The sequence below is a fragment of the Esox lucius genome, chromosome 7 (assembly GCF_011004845.1).
Source record: "Esox lucius isolate fEsoLuc1 chromosome 7, fEsoLuc1.pri, whole genome shotgun sequence".
NCBI lineage: Eukaryota > Metazoa > Chordata > Actinopteri > Esociformes > Esocidae > Esox > Esox lucius.
This window is the reverse complement of record NC_047575.1, coordinates 24,567,222-24,588,518: the sequence shown is the minus strand read 5'-3', so window position 1 is coordinate 24,588,518 and position 21,297 is coordinate 24,567,222. Positions and strand designations below refer to the sequence as shown.

Genomic DNA, 21,297 nt, shown 5'->3' with positions numbered 1-21,297 from the left:
TACCCTGCTTTCTATTGGATAAAAACTGTGTGGCAACATTGATAGGAGTAGTAATAGGATATGTCTGTATATACAGCAGTTACTAAAAACAAGCCTGGAGACAATCTTTCTGCAGGACCATGTGTGTGTCATATTGTACAAAACATGGTGTTAAATGGCTCTACTACTATTCATACCATGATCATGGAACACAAACACACAAGCACACACACCAACATAAAGGAAGAAACCCTTTTACTAGGAAGACATAGGGGAAATTGGTGACATATGTTCTACAGGCAGAACCGACAATAGGAATGTAAGGGCAGAGGCTGGGTAAGACAAAAACACAACAAAACCCATTAAATGACTTATCCATGCAGTAGATTTTTTTTCTTAAACAGTGACATTTCTAAGAAAGTCTGGAACATCTTTGCATAGTTTAAAAAAACTATCAAACAACGCTCCCCAACAATGCTCAAAATGCTCAGGTTGGTTGGGTTCAAGCCAGCATTGGTACTATATAACTGTTGAACCAGGTAAGTTGGGTTCAAGCCAGCTCTGGTACTATATAACACTGTTGAATAAGCACTTCTGACATTACAGACAACGCCATGGTAACTGACCCCCTAACATTAAAGGGCATGACAATGGTCCACTGAGAGAGGGAGAATGGTACACTCTACTGAGAGACCAGAGGGAGAATGGTACACTACACCGAGAGACCACATGCTTCTCTGCTCCGGTGAGGATCAAATAAGCATTCAGTGGAGACAGCTCTCCAATCCATTACACAAGAAAATCTCTCTCTGAAGTACACTTTCGTACTACAGGCTGTCATGGTAACGGAGGCCTGTGGTGATATTTGAACTGGTGGAAGGAGAGGGTAACAAGCAGCAAAGAGTGAGCCCTCAAGTCTTTCAGATACCAAATCCCATGACAATAAACAGCCACTCAGGGCTAAGGCAGTCACAGGCGCTCAGGGCTAAGGCAGTCACAGGCGCTCAGGGCTAAGGCAGTCACAGGCACTCAGGGCAAAAAGCCTGTGATAGCAATATCTTTTCACATTTACATTTTCCCAGGACACCAAGTTAAAGGGACATACAAATACATAGCTGGAGACTTAAAGAGCATATAAATTCATAGATTATTTCTTCACATTGATTATTTTACTGCTGAATGGTTACTTTTTTATTTGTAATCAGTACACAACAGTTGATCACAGATTAAAAAATGAATAACTGGACAAATCTCATTTTTGGGAGGTGATAAGGCTTCCAAACATAGCATTCAGATTAACCATAATTTCAATTGCAACTTGCTTTCATCACGTACAGTACCAATGAAATTTTGGAATCACCTACTCATTCAAGGGTATTTCTTTATTTTTACTATTTTCCACATTGTAGAATAATAGTGAAGACATAACTATAAAAGAACACATAAAATCATACAGTAACCAAAAAAAGTGTAAAACATAACAAAATAAATGTAATGTTTTAGATTCTTTAAAATAGCCACCATTTGCCTTGATGACAGCTTTGCATTCTCTCAACCAGTATCATGAGGCAGTCACCTGGAATGCATTTCAATTAACAGGTGTGGCTTTATTTGCGGAATTTCCTTACATAATGTCTTTGAAACAATCAGTTGTGTTGTGACAATGTAGGGCTGGTATAAGGAAGACCATTATTATGTCTTTACTGTACAAGTCCATGTTATGGCAAGAAAGGCAAAAATAGAAGAGAAGAGAAACAACGGTCATCAATTTAAGACATGAATGTCCGTCAATGCAGAAAATGTCAAGAACTTTGAATGTTTCTTCAAGTGCAGCTGCTAAACCATCAAGCCCTATGATGAAACTGGCTCTAATGAGGACCGCCACAGGAAAAGAACAGTTGCAGAGAAAATAATTAAGTTGACTGCCTCAGAAATCTGCAATTAAGTGCATGTCAGATTGCAGGCCAAATAAATGTTTCACTGGAATTTAAGTAACAGACACCACAGCATTAGCTTTTCTGAGGAGACTGCATGATTCAGACCTTTATGGTTGAATTGTTGCAAAGAAAACTGCTAAAGGACACCAATAAGAACAGACTTGCTTGAATTCAAGGCACGTTCTACTGCCATGGCTACCACAGCATTCTGCAGCGATACGCCATCAATTCTGGTTTGCACTTAATGAGGAAATCCTTTGTTTTTCATCAGGACAATGACCCATATTACACATCCTGGTAGTGTAAGGGCATTTTGAACAAGAAGGAGAGTGATGGTGCTGCATCATATGACCTGTCCTCCACAATCACCCGACCTCAACCGAAATGAGATGGTTTGGTATGAGTTGGACCGCAGAGTGAAGGAAAAGCAGCCAACAAGGGCTTAACATACGTACTGTAAGAACTCCTTCAACACTGTTGGACATTCCAGGTGACTACCTCGTGTAGCTGGTTAAGAAAATGCCAAGTGTGCGCAAAAGTGCCATCGAGGCAAACAGTGGCTACTTTAAAAAATCTATTTTTTTTAACACTTTAGGTTACTACATAATTTCATGTGTTATATCATAGTTTTGATGTCTCCCATATTATTCCGCAAAAGGCGGAAAATAGTAAAAATACAGAAATACCCTTTGATGACTAGTGTCCAAACATTTGACTGGTAGTGTAACAATGATTTGCATGATACAAAGAGGAGGGGTAGGGGTCTTGAAGATAAATTGAAAAGAGATGACAAAATAAACCCTATAATTGTCTGCATATGCTTGTGAATTATTGCATTATTCAACAGTCTAAAGTGGTTTGGTTCCATTTATTCAAATATGCAACATTGTTAAAAGTAAAAGTTGACTCCATAGGCCAAGTCGCAGAATACTTCTTAATATCATAGTTAGGCTACTGGCTACCGTGGCATTACAGTACTTCAAAGCTGCGAAGCAAAAACGTAAGCCAAACCCAATCTAGGCCTAGGTGATTACTGCTGCAGTGTGAAATGTAACAGTGAATCTACATACTGAGTAACTGGTATGAAAATGGAAAGAGCCTTGGAGACTCAACGTGGCTCTATCAGCCACACCTGCAGCCGAGAGCTGAGCTTTATTGTGTGTGTGTGACCGTGTGGGTATGGTTCAGTGTGTGTGTGCTTGTATCTACACTGTGTGTGTGTCTGTGTCCCATGAGTACCAGGCTGTGTAGGGGCCCCTCTGTTCCTGTCAGGTTTCTTCATGTCTCCCTGACGACTCCCAGCATCAAAGCACGGTAAGGAATGGAACTGTGGTCTGAAGCTGTTCCATGGGGACTGGCCCTGTGGCAGTCTTTGGCTCCCTCCCTCCCTCCCTCTCCTTGTCTTTCTTTCTTTCTCTCCCCCTTTTTTTCAACATTGAGAAGAGGCCTGGCCAGAAGTTGGGCAACAACTTAGAATAGAATGTACAACACTGTACCCCTGACCACAGATCAGGCATCAGATAACCCACTACATTAAATCCAGGGGGAGATTTAGCCAGTACACAGGTGCAGACAAAGGTAAACGTCCACACTCTGTTATCCATCTTCTCTGATGGGCAGGGACACAAGACGTTAATGACAGGCTCCAACTATCCTGATGTGCTGAGTCATAAAGGGAACATTTTCGTGCCGCATACACAAATAATAGGTGCGGTGCACACACACGCACGCACGCACACACACGCCCACGCCCACACGCACGTGCACGCACTTTAGAATAAGACTTACTGGCTGACTCCTTGAAACCTTTGGCCGAGTGGACGATGACATGGAGGAATCCATACAAGCCTGGGGTCTCATCATCTGCAACGCAACACCAGAGTTATTGGGATCTGGGAAAATTCATCTCAGAATGTTCAGGTTAGGTTACAGATGACAAGTGCACTCGGCTCAACAGTAACAGCCATTTGGGACGCCATAACTAAGGGTACATTTCACAGTTGACATTAATAATGAAAAATAGTGTAGTATGTATGTTAGTGTGTTGGTATAAGCAAAGAGAAAGGGGACTGGGTTCTACACAGGAATGCAAATCAGCGTTTATGGCACATTGTTAGGACAAACAGTTATGTTGAACTGGCTCATATGTGGCTGTTATTTTTCACCAGTATCTGACACGTTTCCAATGCCAGTACTGGAGTGGGGCATCCTTAGTTCTACAGCACTTTTCCATTATGTCACAAACATGCACAAACATTCATACCCCCACAAAAGGGAAGTGCATGTCTAAGCCTCAGACAGAAAAATATACACTATTGTGCTCTTAGGTGACGCTCACACACACACACACACACACACAAACACACACACAAACAGAAATGTATGCTCTCCCTCGGGTGTCTGTTTGCCCTCTTTATGATGATATTGTTGCGGCCTGTGAGGCCTGGGTGTTCCCTGGCAAAGAAACAGAGCAGAAGGGGCTGACACGGTAGGAGGTCTACGTAGAGAACCCTGCAAGCCCACCAAGGCCCTGTCTGGACAGCCACTGAGATGACAAGCTGACGCTGAGCCCTGGGCATAATGACATGTGAAAGGCATGAGGGATAAGGAACGTGGAGAGGAAGACAGACTGTCATCTTTAAATCCTCTCATTCACTGCTTATTACCAGAGATGGTGTTCTGTGTTAACCTGAACCACGTACCTGCAAAATGGGGTCACTGTACTGTTAAACTTGATCCCCCTAATGTTTAAGGATTTACACAAATCTGATTACATAACTGGACAGTTGTTCTATCTGGTTAAGTTTATAGTAATCTGGTTTTAGATCTGTGGTTATATAATCAATCTGGAGTATGTAATAGTAATCTGCTCCTAAGTCTGTAGTTAGTTATTCTTCCTGGTTAAGGTTCTAGTAATCTGGTTTTAGTTCTGCAGTTAGTTATTCTACTTGCTAAAGGTTCAAGTTAACTGGTTTTGGATCTGTAGTTAGTTATTCTACCAGGTTAAGGTTACATTAATCAGGTTTAGGATCTGTGGTTAGTCATTGGTGAAGTTCTGTGTTAGGGGGTCAGGTTCCTTGTTCAACCGGTCTTCATTTGATCCAGTCTGTTACTTAGCAACTACTCACATTTCTTAGTTTACTGTGTGTGAATCCTTGTTTTACCATATTTATGAGGATACTTGTACCAAATAACTTCCAAGATATTAATCAAAGAAATATATTGTTTTTACCACTTATTCTTACAAGTATAGTAATGTTAATGTGTGCATATGAGATGTCGGGTTAGGACATCATTTAAATGCCAACAAACTGGAGCTTGAGTCTTTGTTTTGCCACAATGGGACTACTCCAGGACAGAGAATGGAAACCTTTGTCTGATTCCATTTTCGACCCCCTCGAGACTGAAGAGGGAACAGATGTGTTTGATGTTAGCATAACAGGATTTGCTTTGACAAACTGACTGTAAACTGAGATCCTGTGTGATACATGGCACTTGCAACGCCAGGAATGGGGCTTCAATTTCCACATGGAACCAATAAGAAACAGAAGGATGAAAATGCTGTAGCTCAGAAAAAAGGACTGAATAAATCAAATGTAAAAAACTAGGCCCATTCAGCGGCTGCTACAACCTGTACGTCCGGTCGACACTAGGGGGCGCACTGTCATCAACACGTGACTGCAGTAGAGGTTTTATAATGCTCTGGTCAGACACAGAGAATCACAACAGAACAAGCAAAAATTGTGGCCAATTTAGATATAGAATGGAAGGTATCCAACTCAGTCAAGTTCTGCTAGCAGAAATCTAGCAAAATTACAAGGTATTATTAAGTGACAAGTTTACATAAAGAAGTGGGCACCTTCTACAACCTTTGAGGTGTTTGCTCTCATTTGGTGGGTGTGGCATTTATCATCACGTAACAATTTAAAATAAAAAAAACACAGCATAAACACCATGTCCCTCTGGACCACTATAATTACGATGCTTTCAACTGGTCTTACAGTGCCATTTCTCTCCATCTTTGTTGTACTGAAAACACAGGAGAAAACGCTGCTGCCTTGCAAGGAAACACCCATCTGGTTTGATGTAGAGTTACTGTCACCGTACAGCATGGCCAGTCAGTGCTGTGAGATTTGTAGTGTTTATGTAGTCATTCTACATGTAGTTTGATGTGGGACAGCGGAATGACCGCGTTGCTCTTGTTTGTTTCTCCAGTGGCTGTGTGAGTGAGCTGAAAGGCTCCCTGCTATTTCCTGTCTTGCAGTGCATCCTGGGAGCTTACAGTGGACCTGCCAGATGGCTTTAATGTCACCCCAATTCAAACATCTCATCTGAGCCCTGCTGCTGCTCAAAACACACACACACAGACACACACACACATGCCATGGTGCAGGTTATCACAAGATGACAAACACATTGTAACCTAAATACCTTTACGAACCCATTGTTTTATTTGGGTCTGGGAAGTAGGAGTTGTGTTTATAGGATCTAACTCAGAACAGAGGGATAAAAAGGAGAAGGAGAAAGTGTGTGGGTGTGCGTGTGTGAGCTGTGTGTGTCCATGCATGTGTGTAATCTACCAACTTACCATCTTTATTACTGGTGACAGGAATGTTGTGGACAGTTCGGAGTTTGAAACAGGAGCTGGTCAGGACCTGCAGCTCCACAGACGTCAAGTGACATGGCTGCAGATCTGAAGACACAGACGTACACTGTTTATAGACACATACAGCCAGGCAGAAGCACCGCGTGGACCTGTCTGCACTAGGCATCTTCAATCGATAGCTGAACAACATTACAATGCTGTAAGACAGTGGTCAAGTACAATGTGCACGCTGACATTACCTATTCAGACAACAATCAATCAAGTTACATTAAGTGTCCTTCAGGGGTCGCTAAGCTTCAAATTCCAGCCAAATCAAAATGTCAAGGCTCCATCTGCACAACTGTCCAACAAACAAGCTTTATAATTCACACCCACTGGTTCACAAACATTTCAGTACAGCCCACTCCAATACTGTGGATGCAAATCTGTTAATAGGGCCTCATTACAAAGTCAAAACTGTTCTATTACTGTCTATGCAGTCAGCACCCATAGACCTGAGAGAAATAAAAGTCAGCGGGAAAGGCCTAGAGCAGGCCTGCCCAACCCTGTTCCTGGAGATCTACCGTCCTGTATGTTCTCTCTCCTAATTTAGGACACCTAATAATGAGCTGGATGAAAAGCTTAACCAGGTTAGTCACAAACGGAGTGGAAGAGAAAACCTGCAGGACAGTAGATCTTCAGGAACAGGATTGGGCAGGCCCGGCCTAGATCCTACAGTCAGGTGAGGAATGGAGGATAATTCTCTTTAAAATATAATCATCCTCCAACTTTCTCATTAAAGTGAAACATGTCCATCGTATGTATGGATGTATAGAAATGATGCAAGACGTGTCCTGAATTGGACACTAAATATGACAATTAACCTCTGTTCCTCAATGGCTCTCTTTGGATTAATTAAATCCTCTAATCCTCAAGGATGTCTTATTGAGTGAAAAGTGAGATAAGAACAACTTGTTGAGATCAGAGGACACATCTTGCATCCTCCTGCTGAGGAGCTGCTGTGGTGAGGCAAGAACATAATTGCCAAGTGGACAACAATATATTGGAAGGGGAGGGAAGCATTGAAGAGAATTAGAATAGTAATTGGAATTAAAATTGACTGCAACCCTGGAATGCTTATTGATTGGCCTATGCAGGTAACGAAGTCAGTCAAGTCCAAGTCTTATATTTGTCAAGTGCACCAAATAACATGCACCTGATAGCACTGTACCTTTCTTCTGTAGTTTCTGGATGCTCTCTCTCCACTCTGACCTCTCATAGTCTGATGAAAGCAGGAACAGGTAGCTCTGGGGGCAAAACTAAAAAAAGTCGAAATCACATTTTCTACGACAAGAGCTCCCTCCAGTGGCAAAATGGGAGCAGTACTTCCACTTTTGTCAATGTAGAAGAACAATTGCCCCTAAAGCACAGATGACCTGAAGTGATATTATGTTTAAGAGCATGACCTTACTCTAACCAGTAAAGAAATGAAAACAAAATTGAATCTAGAATCACCATGTTAGGGACATTATTCCTACGCCCAAAACACCTCGGAGCACTGAGCTCTCCCTAAACCACATATTCTAGGATTACATTATCTCACCCCGAATCTTAAATGCAACTATTAAAAGGTTGAAAATGGATCCAACCCAAGGCCAGTGGTTGGGCATAGGTTTACCTTGCTGTTTTTGTTGTGGATGCGAAATGGGATGGTGGGTGAGTGTAAAAGAAGCCAGGACTCTTGCTCATTCATCTTCTTCCTGAGACGCTCCACATTACGACTCTGGCCCTTCAGGGCTTTCTGTAATACACACATGAATACAGTCTGTTAACCCCACTAATGTGTTTCCCTGCTCAGATCAGTCCGACCAGTCTCCTCTAACTGTTAGAGCCCTGAAGCAGCCTAGTATTGGACCTGCTGGTCTAGGATCAGGTCTAACGTAATGAAAAGCACTATGTGAAATGACCCAGGTTTATTAGCCCTGCTGGTCTAGGATCAGGTCAAATGTAATGTGAATACAGCCCGGGTATACAATCATTTTTCTGCTCCCCTTCAAACTGGTCATTACCATAGCATGGTCTGGTGACCACTACCTTGAGTGATGAAGACATGCTAAAATAATCAAGCAGTGTATCAACAGTTCAGGGGACAGTTCAGAGTTTTCTGCGCCATGCCTGTGCTGGTAGAGATTGTTTCAAGGCTATGGATGGACAATGTTAAAGGAGAACAATAGGCTGAATAGTAAATAGGTATATTGTGTTGAATATGTAGAGCCGAAGGGAAATTGGCCAGTGTGATCTCCAGGAGCAGTCATTCTCTCAGGACCTGTTGTTATATTGGGTTTATAGGACAACTAGACTTAGATAGTGATCTGTGTTCCACGGTCCTCAGGTTAGTGTTGAATAAAGAGCCTTCCCCTGAGACACCCATGAATCTAGTCAGGGTGAGAGTGGCTGTATATCAGAGTGGACTGTAGAAGGAGCTGCATATTTTATTCAATGAAACCCACTTCAACCTGCAATCCATTTCATTGGCTCTGACCTGGCCCAACCCTGAATGGGAGGCAGTGGATTAAATAAGAGCAAGTTTGAGTCTGAAAAAAAAGCAGTACTAAATAAGATCAGATTTAAAAGGTAAACATATAATAATGAATCACCTTCTCTTTCTGGATCTCGTTCTTGATGACAGAGATCTTGATCTTCATCTCCTCGATCTCATGTTCAGGCAGCACCTGGATGTGGGGGCAAACGTCGGACTCATCCAGTGTCTGGAAGGTCAGGTCTGCCAGCGGGAGGTACCACTTACACTCATACTGCTGTTGTCTCCTGGAGAAAGAGAGAGAAAGCAAAAAGAACAGAAAAAAGGGAGTGTAAACAACATTGCAAACATTACCAGTATACATTTCTTCTATCCTTTGTGCAACGTTGATTTATATGTTCAGATTTTTTTTTTTTATTAACTTATGATGCAAATGTTCCCTAAAGCGAATACAGCCCTTTATTTTCAAAGTAAGACAGAGAGAGAAGAGGTTAGAGAAAAGAGAGAGGGGGAGGAAAGACAGATGGAAAAGGCTGAGTATCTTTAATATATTTTAGAGGCTGGAGGCACAAAGGCAACGGGGGAATAGTGTAATGAGATATTTCTATGGGTCCTGAGAGGGAGGAGGATAATACCCAGCATCATTATTGGGTCACATATCATGTCTTGGCTATATTCTATGTAGCGTACCTTAGAATACTGTAGGTACATTTACCACCCCTCTGTTTGGTCAGCCAGTTAAAAAGGCGACTTTGCACGTCTCCCAGTAAAAACACACTGAATTAGTGTCTATTGGGGTCATTCAGATGCCCACTAATGCTGTTGGTGAAGTATTCGGGTCCTTAATGAGCTTTCGCTGACATCATTCTTGGAGGCAGGATCGTACACTTTAACAGGAACACATTAATCAAGCGTCCAATTAGAGGAAACCCATGTCGAAAATTATGGAATAGATTAAACAAAGCTGAAAAACATGTCCTGTTTTTACCCTGACAGGACAATGCTGTTGGGGAAAAACAACCAAAAGGACTAATTAAGGCAGAAAGCTTGAAATAAAAAATATTGATTTATTTATTTTGAGCAGGTTACAGTATTAATCTGTGTGTTTGTTGGTAACCTGGCTGTTTTGGCTATATATTTGGTATTTAGGTGAGGGCAGTCTGTTCAGTATGTACCCTCACCTAACACCCTGCACACACACCCCACTCCTTCCTCCCTTTAATGAGCCCTTGTCCTCTATCTAATATGGAGTGAGTGCCCCCCTTCTTTCTTTGCATGAAAGCCCTGTTTTACAGCCCTGTCTTAATAACTCATTGTTTAAAGCTGATCTAATGTCTCTATCTTTAATACTGGATAAGCTGCTTAGAGGGACCAAGATTGGCTTTGCTGCTGTTTCATAAAATATACTTATCCATCTCTTCATGTCCATCTCCAGTAAAATTAATATGTCATGAGAATCAATATATTGACTCCAATTCGGTACCAAATAAAACAAAAAGGTTCTGATATTTTTCACAGGTTCTGGAATATCGATTATAACAGACAATAATTGCACACGTCACAAAAAGATGTCAAACTTTGGTAAAAACAAGAAATGTAAGCAGGCAAGCCGTTCGGTCGGCCCACGATTAAAAAGGATGAGTGATGTTGCCCGCCCAGAACCAGAGTCTCCTGTGTCTTTAACCACTACGCCACTAAGCTATACGTATGCAGAGGTGAGGTGTCGGTATACTTCTGCTTTGCTAAAACCAATTAGTCGAAACTCCACGGATCTTGAAACTAGTTCCCTACAATAGCTAACATCCAAACCAACAACAGGTTTAACAGGGTCGCTACACTACATTCAACACGGTAAATTAGAATTAGTTTACTGCAGATGGCTAGCTAATAGTTATACAGTAATGAAAACAATGACTCTGATCACTCCATGGCTGGTTCGTTGCTTTAGACAACAATGACAGTTGAATAGCCAACCAATACGTTCAAGTTTAAAGATTTATTTATCAAATGCACCGAATAACACAGCATCATTCTGCCCAATTAAATTCTTGTGAGACGGCACCCGACATCTACGTAGTAAAAGTTAAGAAATATATATAGCAAAAATATACATAATGTAAACTAGCTATGTGAACTATTATGTAAATTGTAAGCAATGGCTGAATCTTAAATTGCATAGTACATAATACGTTCTACAAGCACGTACATCGCGGGTGATGGTGAAGTATGTACTGTTTTGTATATAGTAAGCTTGTATGTCAGTATTGGGACCGATTAGGACTACCTCATCATAAACCTGCATCTCGACATTAGATCATTTTGCCACGCATAACACCATGCCAAGTTTGAATATTTAGTTAAACACAATTGAGCATTGTGTTAAACTGACTAATGTTTCTTATTAAGTTTACTTTCACCACAAATAGCATCTATGAACTGTATGGCTTTTGTCACTGGCTTTTAACAGCTTATTAGCCAGTAATAGGCTTACTAGTTTCTAACTTACTACTTGGAATAGCCATAACAATTTAGCAATTTCTAGCGAGACTGAAGATGAATTTAACTGTTAAAGATATTTCATTTCATGGCACAACAACTTTAGTTTTTATTTCATTCGTGAATGACATTGATACAATAACTATCAATATGTGACAATCACTGACTTTTTCGTCAAGTAAAAAGACGAGAGAATCGTGGAAACCCCTCCTCTTTCACTGCGCAAGGGGTTGGGTCTATACCACTCCAAAAAGCATGCATGGATCAAGCGTGCCGCACAAGCCCTGAAAAGTGAAGCCAAAACGTCTCGATCGCCCCCTGGTGAGTGGTCCCAGTATAGGTCATAAATCCCGCCCTCCCCATGTTATTCAATGGGACGCGAGACCAACTAAACAATTAAATTACCCTTCAAATATATTTTTTCCGAAGCTGGTTTCTGTCATTTACTGTAGTTTGTATCACCCTAATGTAAATTCAAGAGTTTGTTTTTAAAATAAGTTTGTTTTTAGTTTAATGCTAGTCATTTAATGCTCTAAAAACGGTGGGGTGACGTCGTGATTCACAGCTGTGATTGACAGCTATCTGAGCCGAGGAGCCACTGAATCTTCGGAGGACTGAGGAGATTGGAACTTTACATTTAATCTCTAAATTTCTATAATTTCACACGGACATAATTGGTTATTCTGCAGTACATTGTGCTAACCGATCTGGCATTTCCAATCGATCTTTGAATTTTTTTCGGTAAGTTAAATTTATAAGCTATTTAATTAGTAAATAAATGTAATGGGCTAGCTAACGTTAGCTAAAAGACAACAAGCCTCGTTAATAGCCATGTTAATAGCTAGCAGGTGATCGTTAGCTAGAAGTTACCAATTATTTTTGTATTATGCCTATTCTAAATTAAGGTTAAACATGATGTAAGTTAGGCTATAACATATCGTCTAGGTTTAACAAGCAAAGGTTGTACTGTACTTGGACTTGCGATTGATTACGGTATGCGCATTCTGCGAGGGAGAGTGAGGGCGGGGCACAGGGGTGGGGCCGTTGATTTCGCGGCTTTAGGGCTTTACTTCCTTCTCGCTACTGCGCATAACTACTGCGCAGAACTGGTCCCAAGATCGCTATCTGCGCAGACGCAAGTCCAAGATGTCAGCGCCGTATCAGGACACTGGTGGCTTCATTTTTCACCAATGGAAAAGAGCGAAAGGGCGTCGTCCATTATATATACAGTCTATGGCATGGATCCGTTCTTCGAAAATCCACCAGAAATAGTTGCAATATAACTTTCAACAGTTCTATTTTAGGCTGACTATACCGTAGCTACTGAAGCTTGTAACCAGCTAAGTTAATGTGTATCCTGAACAAATCCTAATGCATACTTCTGTCCATGGTGAGGATCAATCACCGGTCGCCTACATGGCAGTCGACCTCTCTAACTACTACACTATTTAACAACTCTTTCACCCACTCACTAAGAGACATTCGCTCTTGGCCGGCTTCGCTTACACGGTCCGTTAAAAAGTCTCCATCATCATGGAGAGTGTAGCGATATTTTATCTAAATAACACGCAACAATCGACAAAAAGCAGGAGTACAGTTTTTTAACTAGTACATTTTTCACTCCCTTCAGTCTGACGAGTCGTCTCCCACAAGTTGCATTTTTATGCCTTTATCTGAGCATGCTATGCCCATGGCTACCTGCTACATGCTATGCCACAGGTGCCGAACTGGTTCCACGGAGGGCCAAGTGTCCGCAGGTTTTCGCTCTCACCTTGTACTTGACTGATTAATTAGGTCATTAACTGTTTAGTTTCTACCCTCACCTGGGTGTTTAGGCCTGAACTGTTAACCAATTTAAAGGAAAAACCAAAAACCTGCAGACACTCGGCCCTCTGGAACCGGTTTGACACCCCTGTGCTATGCACGGCTAACTGCGACATGCTAAGCTCACGGCTAACTGCGACATGCTATGCTCACGGCTAACTGCTACATGCTATGCTCACGGCTAACTGCTACATGCTATGCTCACGGCTAACTGCTACATGCTATGCTCACGGCTAACTGCTACATGCTATGCTCACGGCTAACTGCTACATGCTATGCTCACGGCTAACTGCTACATGCTAAGCTCACTTTAAAAACACTGTCAATGTTTTAGACTTTTGCTGCTGTATTTAAATGGGTATTTTGTTATTTCTCTGGCATCATATCGAAGTTAAATTCTGGTTTCTGACATCCCTAATCTCTACACCAATTTCATCGTAAACCCAACAAGCTTTACACTGCCTTTTTTACCCAAATTATCACACCTTTCTTTATACTAGTAAAATATGGTATGCTGTAAACCAATTCTGTAGGAGATCTATTGGTCTGGAAATGACAGACACATTGTACAAACATTGAAAATGTACAGTGACTGTCTAAAGATTGACTAAATCCAATCCAATTGTATTAAGGTTTCTGTCTGAATTAATGCTGATTCATTTTAATTGTTTTAATTGTCTGTTTCTCTAATCCTGTGTTTTATTTGTCTCTTTCTCTAATCCTGTGGTGTTGCATACCAGACTAGAGGACCAAGTATTCGTCCCACTGCCATGTCTTCTCATAATGAAGCAAACTAGTTCTGACTTTGAACAGGTTGCCATGGTGACTGGATACTGTATGTGGATTATTTGCAGACGTGGTAACCATAACAGTGCCAGTTGTTTGTATGTATTTCACAGAGATTTAGCAGACGTCGACTGTCAATCACAATCAGCCTCAATATGGATAATGACAGAAACTACACCGACAGGCGAGCGACTTCTAGAACCTGGGGAGGTAAATGTGTGAAATACTTCATCTAGTGTATGCTGTCATTCCCATCAGACTCACACACCCTTCGCCTCAGGTTCCAACCCAAGGCAGAGTCTAATGATGCCTAACTGCATGCTATCCAGATCGCCCACAACATCCATCCAAGTAGATCCATAATATTACCACGTTCACATTAACCTGTCTAATCACTGGTTCCTGAACATAACTGTCTCTACAGAAGTCTCTACTACACCTGAGAGAGACACAGAGATGGACAGACGAGCAAACAAACAGACGGACCGGAGTGAGGCAGAAAGAGAGAGAACCAACTGCACTTAATATTACAGGGTTTTTCCTACAATAGCAACCAATAAACAAGAAATACATCTATAATTTACATATTAATATGTAACATATTGGATTTTTTTTTCTTTCTATTGGATTTAGGTGCATCCTGCCTATAGTTTCTTCTTGGCTATTTTCCTAACCCCCCAAACACATAGGCTCCACAATGCTTCTAGCATACAGAGCATATCATTCCCTCTTCATTATGTCTGAGCCACGTAAAAGTTTTTTGCCATTGAGCATCAAAACTATGAATTAGAAGATCTAGAAATCACATAAAAATGAAATCACTCATCAAGCTTTATAATTAATCACAGTCAACATTATTGTTTTCTATTTTCATTGTTATACTATGTTCTTGTTAATTTGACTTGCAATAAAAACTCATCAGAGCTGTAGGCCTGTATATTACAGCATTGTTGCGTTGTATATTCCTACATCCTTGCCTTGACACCACATTATTTACCCTCTCTCAACTTCCTTCAGCTGTAGGCTACTTGGCTATGCTGCTTGTGCTCATCCATTGTCTTCACGTTCATATATTTATATTGTTAATTATTTAAATATGTTAATTGTATATTTTTACACTGTATATTGCATATACAATGTTGTTGGGGACAGTAGCCTACATACCATAATCAAATCATCTTTTCACTAGTCATCTGTCTGCCTCGCGAACTCTATTGAAATAAATCTGTGATTCTACAAAACATAATCTGAAACTTTAACAAATGTTATGCGGATTGGATGTAGTTTAGGCGTTATTAAGTGTATTTTGACAAGCTTGAGTATAAAAGAAAACAATGTTACACTTATTTTTCAGACATTACTCATCTCCGCAACGTCAGGACGGGTAAGGTCCTGTATGCAAGGTTGCCAGATCATTGACAGTAAACCGTGTCATCTGCGCAAACGCTATATCTTCTGTACAACCTTATATGTAAATCGACCTGCCCAAGCCCATTAAAAATTGCCCAATTGGGGGGGAACCCTACCCATCTGGCAACACAGCCAATATGAAAACCTACCTTCACATTCGCTGCAGTATATTGCTGGTGGGCTATTTAGCATATGAGTGCAAAATTATGTTATACCATGCCAACACACAGAGGCAGTGCGAGATTTTGGGAAGGCGGCCACCATTGAGTTATCCTGCAGATAAAGAAGACCTCACCACCCCCTGCATGCAGGAGTTCTGTAAGATTATCCTACATGTCCAGAGGAAAACTACATACAATGCATGCAAGGTAGAATAAGGCTGAGTGAGCACAGCCTTGCTATTGAGAAGGGCAGACGTGAAATCATGGCTGCTTGTAGAGGAAATCCTGTCCGATCCCTGCCGTACTGTAGAACCTGAGACAGAGATGCTTTTCCAAACAATTTTCTTTACTTATTGTCCCGCTGAAAATATTGCTTATTATGACTTACAATTTAATGATTAAACTTTGGCGATAGGTACATTTTAAAGTTATGCAAATAAAGCAATTTAAATTGAAAATATAACAGAGTTAGAGACAGAGAAGGCTAGGAAATCACTGCAATAAAGCTGCATTACCTGAACAAAAATATCAAACAATGTCAGTGTAATTTCCCAACACTTATACAGGTTTCAGAGACATGCTAGCCATGGTTTTGGGAGAGGATGCAGAGAGCTCTGGATGTTCACGGCTGAATGTGTTTTCCTACCCTACAGAGGTTTTCTTCATCTTAGCACAGAGTAGCAGGTCAGTGAACAGGAAGACATGACGCAGCTTCCTGGAACTCTCTGATACCTCCACCAGGAAACCATCCTTCACAAGCTGACGAGCCTACAGAGGACAGAAACACCATGACATCACTTCCCATGCAACAGCAAAGCTGGAACCATTCCCTTCCTATTCTAGGCAATGGTCTGAGAGCCACCCAATTAAAGAAACAATATGTTCTGAGGACCGCCCCGTTAAAGAGACAGTATGTACTGAGGGACTGCCCCGTTAACGAGACAGTATGTACTGAGGACTGCCCAGTTAAAGGGACAGTATGTACAAAAGCCTGCCCGGTAGAAGACAGTGTGTACTGAGGACTGCCCAGGTAGACACAGTATGTACTCAGGACTGCCCAGGTAGACACAGTATGTACTCAGGACTGCCCAGGTAGACACAGTATGTACTCAGGACTGCCTAAGTAAAGAGACTGCATATGCTGAATATATGGTTTATTTTGTATTCTCCACAGTGACTGTTTAAACCTAAAACTCATCCGCTAAAATATGCCACTCTCTCTGCATGAGCACCCCTGTAGCTAGCCAACAGGACGGTTTAAACACGGCCAAGCTAAACCAGAACTGGAGTAATGGGAAAAGACTGAGCCAAAGAGGGCAGAAACAGTTTTAGAGCTAGAGGACAGACACAGTAACATATGGAGAACTGAACTGACTGAAGGATCAGAAGAGACAGAGAGAGCGAGCAAGAAAAAGAGGGAGAGAAATTAAGAGAAGGGCTAGAATGAAAGGAGGAAAAAAGTGAGAAGCAATGAAAAAGTGAGAGGGAGGATAGAAGGGAGACAAAAAGGACTCAGCTGGAAGAATGCAGAAAAAGATAAAATGAGAGAGACATACAGCGATCAAGATGGCAAGATGGAGATAGAGCAAGTGAGAGTGACAGAAAGAGATCGAGAGACACAGTCAGAAAGATAGTCAGAGCATTAAGTAGAAAAAAGGCTGACAGGCAAAAAACGACAGAACAAAATAATAAAGAAGACTGAAACAAACACGGCATACTAGGAAAGTGATTGCGGTCAAAGCTCAAATTATGAGTGGGAGTGGGGGGAGCTGGGGGAGTGGATGGAGTGGAGGGAGTGGGGGGAGCGGATGGAGCTGGTATTGGAGAGGCTGAGGACATGGGAGCAGAAGGACACGAGAGACAAGGGCAGTGAGTTTCACCTTAGCCCAAATAACTTAATTTAAAAAATAACAGGTTACCGAAATAATTAGTGAACGAGAACATGAGTTGTGTATGAGATTCCCACCTCTCCCTTAGGCGTGGTGACAGCCGTCCTACGTGGATCGATCTCTTCGTTGATGGACGATAGGAAGTTCTGGGAGATCCTCAGAGCGTCTTGCAGCAGAGGGAAGTCTGGGTGGTCCTTAGGGGTATGCTTCAGAAGGTCCTATTATAACACACACTTCAGATGAAATGTCTATGGACAGCCACATAAAGACGTAGCTGGGTCATGCCTCTAATAAAAAGCAGTCATTCCTTCATTGAACTTTGGGCTTAAACCCATCTGTATATTTGAAAGTGATAGTTAAATAATTTCTGCGACAGTGTGTTTGTACAGTGAAGATAGTTTATTCTGTCAGATTATAATATACCTGAAGTATTTATCTTATGTTTTCTAATGTTGTTATCTTATTGTTATCTTATTCATGCCTTGTAAGCACACCTCCGTAGATGACAAGCTCAAGAATGTTTCAGCAAACATCTGTACAGTTAGAGCACCTGTCTTTGTTAGTAAGGCTAAATCATTTGTTAAAAACGTGGGCCCTGTTAAACTATGTGCCCTGGTCAAACCCCATGGTGAACCCTTTATGTGAAAATGTTCAAGAAATTCACTGGAAGCTACAATGGAGGAGATATTTCAGCATCTTCACCTGCTCTGTGGGCAGCTTCAACTTTCACTTGGTTGTATCCCATCAAAAGAGAGCCAAAAGGTTCTAACACAATGTAATATTGACAAACTGCACACACGGAAAGTCATGGCTTGGCAAATGGAGTACAGCATTGACACCAGAAGGCAGGGGTTGACTACAGGAACCTAACTGCATTACAATGACTTTCAGGACCTTCCGACCTCCAACTGGTTCCATTACAATCACCATGTTCCCTCCAGGTCTTTCTAGACTCCACCCTGTTTCCAGTAGGACCCTTTAGTCTCCACCCAGCTCCTTCAACTTGTTCCCTGCAGCATCTTCAAGGCTCCACGCATCTCCATCCCCATGTTCCTCATAACTGCACACTGCAACAGCAGTAACTCTTAATTCCGTTTATGGATTCTGTCCCAGGTATTCAATATCCACATTGGGGTAAATCCAATCATATAATTTTTCGGTAGATTAGGAATGTGTTGTGAACCTGCATATCATTTGTCTGTAGATTGAGGATGTGTTATAAATGTGCTGCGTGGTCAACGTGACACTGGATGTACAGATGTAGGTGTTAATGTTAACTCACATGAAGAACCAGTGTGCTTCTGGTCACACGGTCAATGGGCTTGTACAGGAGGGCTGTGAGAAAGGATAAGGGGCATTAAGTTTGGTTTCACAAACTGCATACATACACAAACACACACAGCAGAAAACAGCAACAACTTAAAAAGCCAATTACATGCTTGCCTGGACATAGGATTCCTGGTGTAAGGAGCAGACATATTTAATTATCCACAACCACAGGCCATTTATCCCCCCAGAGTTTACGGAATCCACCACACTTGCAACTTTCCAAAAAGCTACTCCTAAAACATCCCATTAACACCTAACCTACCCCTAAACTGATATCCCTAAACCTAACCCTGTTTGGGTTTTATCATAAATCTAACCCCAAACCTAGAAGAGCCCTTTTACTCATGTGCACTGGAGAAATGGTCCTCATCACGCGCGGTAAAAGCAAACAACTTTATAAGGTGCTCAGCATGCAGAAAGGCTCCAGCCCAGCAACACTATGACCATCCTTATTGGTTAATGGAACTTTGCATTCATTGCAGATTTACTCTGCTACTAGGGAAACTATGCCTGACACACACACACACACACAAACACACACACACACGTTTGTTTTTGTGAAATGTGGGGACCAGAAAAACTAAATTCCATGCTCCCTTGCCCTAACCCTAACCCTAACCTTAACTAACCCTAACCCTAACCTTAACCTCAATAAAGTAACATTTATGGCTAAACTTTACCTAGATATAATGGCTAACATTAACCCTAAACTTAACCAACAACACCTGGACCTTAAAGAAACCCCAATTCTAAGTCTAAAGTTAATTGTAAGTTTGACCCTAAAACTTAACCCTGAGCCAGAAAATGACTTTTGAAATGTGGGGACATGAAAAATGTCCCCACAAGTCACCTTGTTCAGGTTTTAGTATAGTTGTGGGGACAAAATGTCCTGACAAGTCACAAAAACAAACACACACACACACTCCTAAATTTTTAGATGAAGAGGCAATCCAGTTAACAGATCTGTGACACTGGGCTGATTTCCCAGATGGCTTTGCAGCTGAAACAAAAAGAGCCCCTGCAGTGATGCCATTTGGAGACCAGACAATCAAAAGATTAGAGGGGAGAAATGGGAAGTAGATATATATAGAGGGAGAGAGGCGGGTGACGGGTCAAACAGATCAGATGTATGATCAAAGCTCCTGATGACAGGTCCACTAATCATACAAAGCGGTAATGAGTATCTAATGATCTCGGACCAACACATCTCAGATCCCACTTCATCTACCTGTCCCACCATTCTCCTCGTCACCACCCATCCACCCGTCTGTACATCCATCTTTCTGTCTGTCCCTCCCTCCATCCGTCTGTCCCTCCCTCCATCAGTCTGTCCCTCCCTCCATCTCTCCATCTGTCTGTCTCTCCCTTTCTCCCTCCCTCCATCCGTCTGTCTCTCCCTTTCTCCCTCCCTCCATCCGTCTGTCTCTCCCTTTCTCCCTCCCTCCCTCCGTCTGTCTGTCTCTCCCTTTCTCCCTCCATCCATATGTCTGTCCCACCCTCTCTCCCTCTCGGTCTCCATCCATTCGTCCACCCCTTCTCGCCTCTCACTGAACTGCTGATGAAAGAGAGACAGCTGAAGTCCACTGAGGTCCTGTTCAGATGTATAACTGATGGGGCTTCCTATTCTATACAGTATCTCCTTCTTATATATACAGGCTGTCTACAGAGACTCACCTGAAGCAGGCCTCATGAAAAAGCAGTGATTCTCTTTCATGTCCCATCCACTAGTAATGCTCACAGTATTCGTGTGTGTGTGTGTGTGTGTGTGTGTGTGTGTGTGTGTGTGTGTGTGTGTGTGTGTGTGAGAGAGAGAGATATATACAATTCTGGAAATAATTAAGAGACCACTGCAAAATTATCAGCTTCTCTGGTTTTACTATTTACAGGTATGTGCTTGAGTAAAATGAACATTGTTTTATTCTATTCACTAATGACAACATTACACCCAAAATCCAAATAAAATATTGTCATTTAGAGTATTTATTTATAGAAAACAAACAACAACTGGTCAAAATAACCAAAATAAAGATGCATCGTTTTCAGACCTCAAATAATGCAAAGAAAACCAATTCATGTTCATTTTTCAAAAACAAAATACTAATGTTTTAACTTAGGAAGATTTCAGAAATTTATATTTGGTGGAATAACCCAGACTTTTTAATCACAGCTTTCATGCGTCTTGGCATGCTCTCCACCAGTCTGTCACATTGCTGTTGGGTGACTTTATGCCACTCCTGGCACAGAAACTAAAGTAGCTCGGCTTTGTTTGATGGCTTGTGACCATCCATCTTCCTCTTGATCAAATTCCAGAGGTTTTCAATGGGGTTCAGGTCTGGAGATTGGGCTGGCCATGACAGGGTCT

The 21,297-nt window shown here is 41.7% G+C and overlaps 1 protein-coding gene across 8 annotated transcripts in view; it reads right to left on the bottom strand.

Annotated features, from left to right (window-relative positions):
• The window catches only part of abr (ABR activator of RhoGEF and GTPase), a 147,952-nt gene that overhangs the window by 55,642 nt on the left and 71,013 nt on the right, over positions 1-21,297 (bottom strand). For 4 of the 8 annotated variants that reach the window (XM_020048270.3, XM_020048272.3, XM_020048273.3 and 1 more), the window contains 8 exons: positions 18,889-18,941; positions 17,684-17,824; positions 16,364-16,485; positions 9,159-9,327; positions 8,180-8,302; positions 7,733-7,820; positions 6,505-6,609; positions 3,705-3,779 (listed from right to left, as the gene is read on the bottom strand). In XM_020048270.3, the coding sequence (XP_019903829.1) occupies positions 3,705-3,779; positions 6,505-6,609; positions 7,733-7,820; positions 8,180-8,302; positions 9,159-9,327; positions 16,364-16,485; positions 17,684-17,824; positions 18,889-18,941 (876 nt within the window). The remainder of the gene's footprint in view (positions 1-3,704; positions 3,780-6,504; positions 6,610-7,732; positions 7,821-8,179; positions 8,303-9,158; positions 9,328-16,363; positions 16,486-17,683; positions 17,825-18,888; positions 18,942-21,297) is intronic. The other 4 variants (XM_020048271.3, XM_010899681.5, XM_034292985.1 and 1 more) reach the window with 1 other exon arrangement.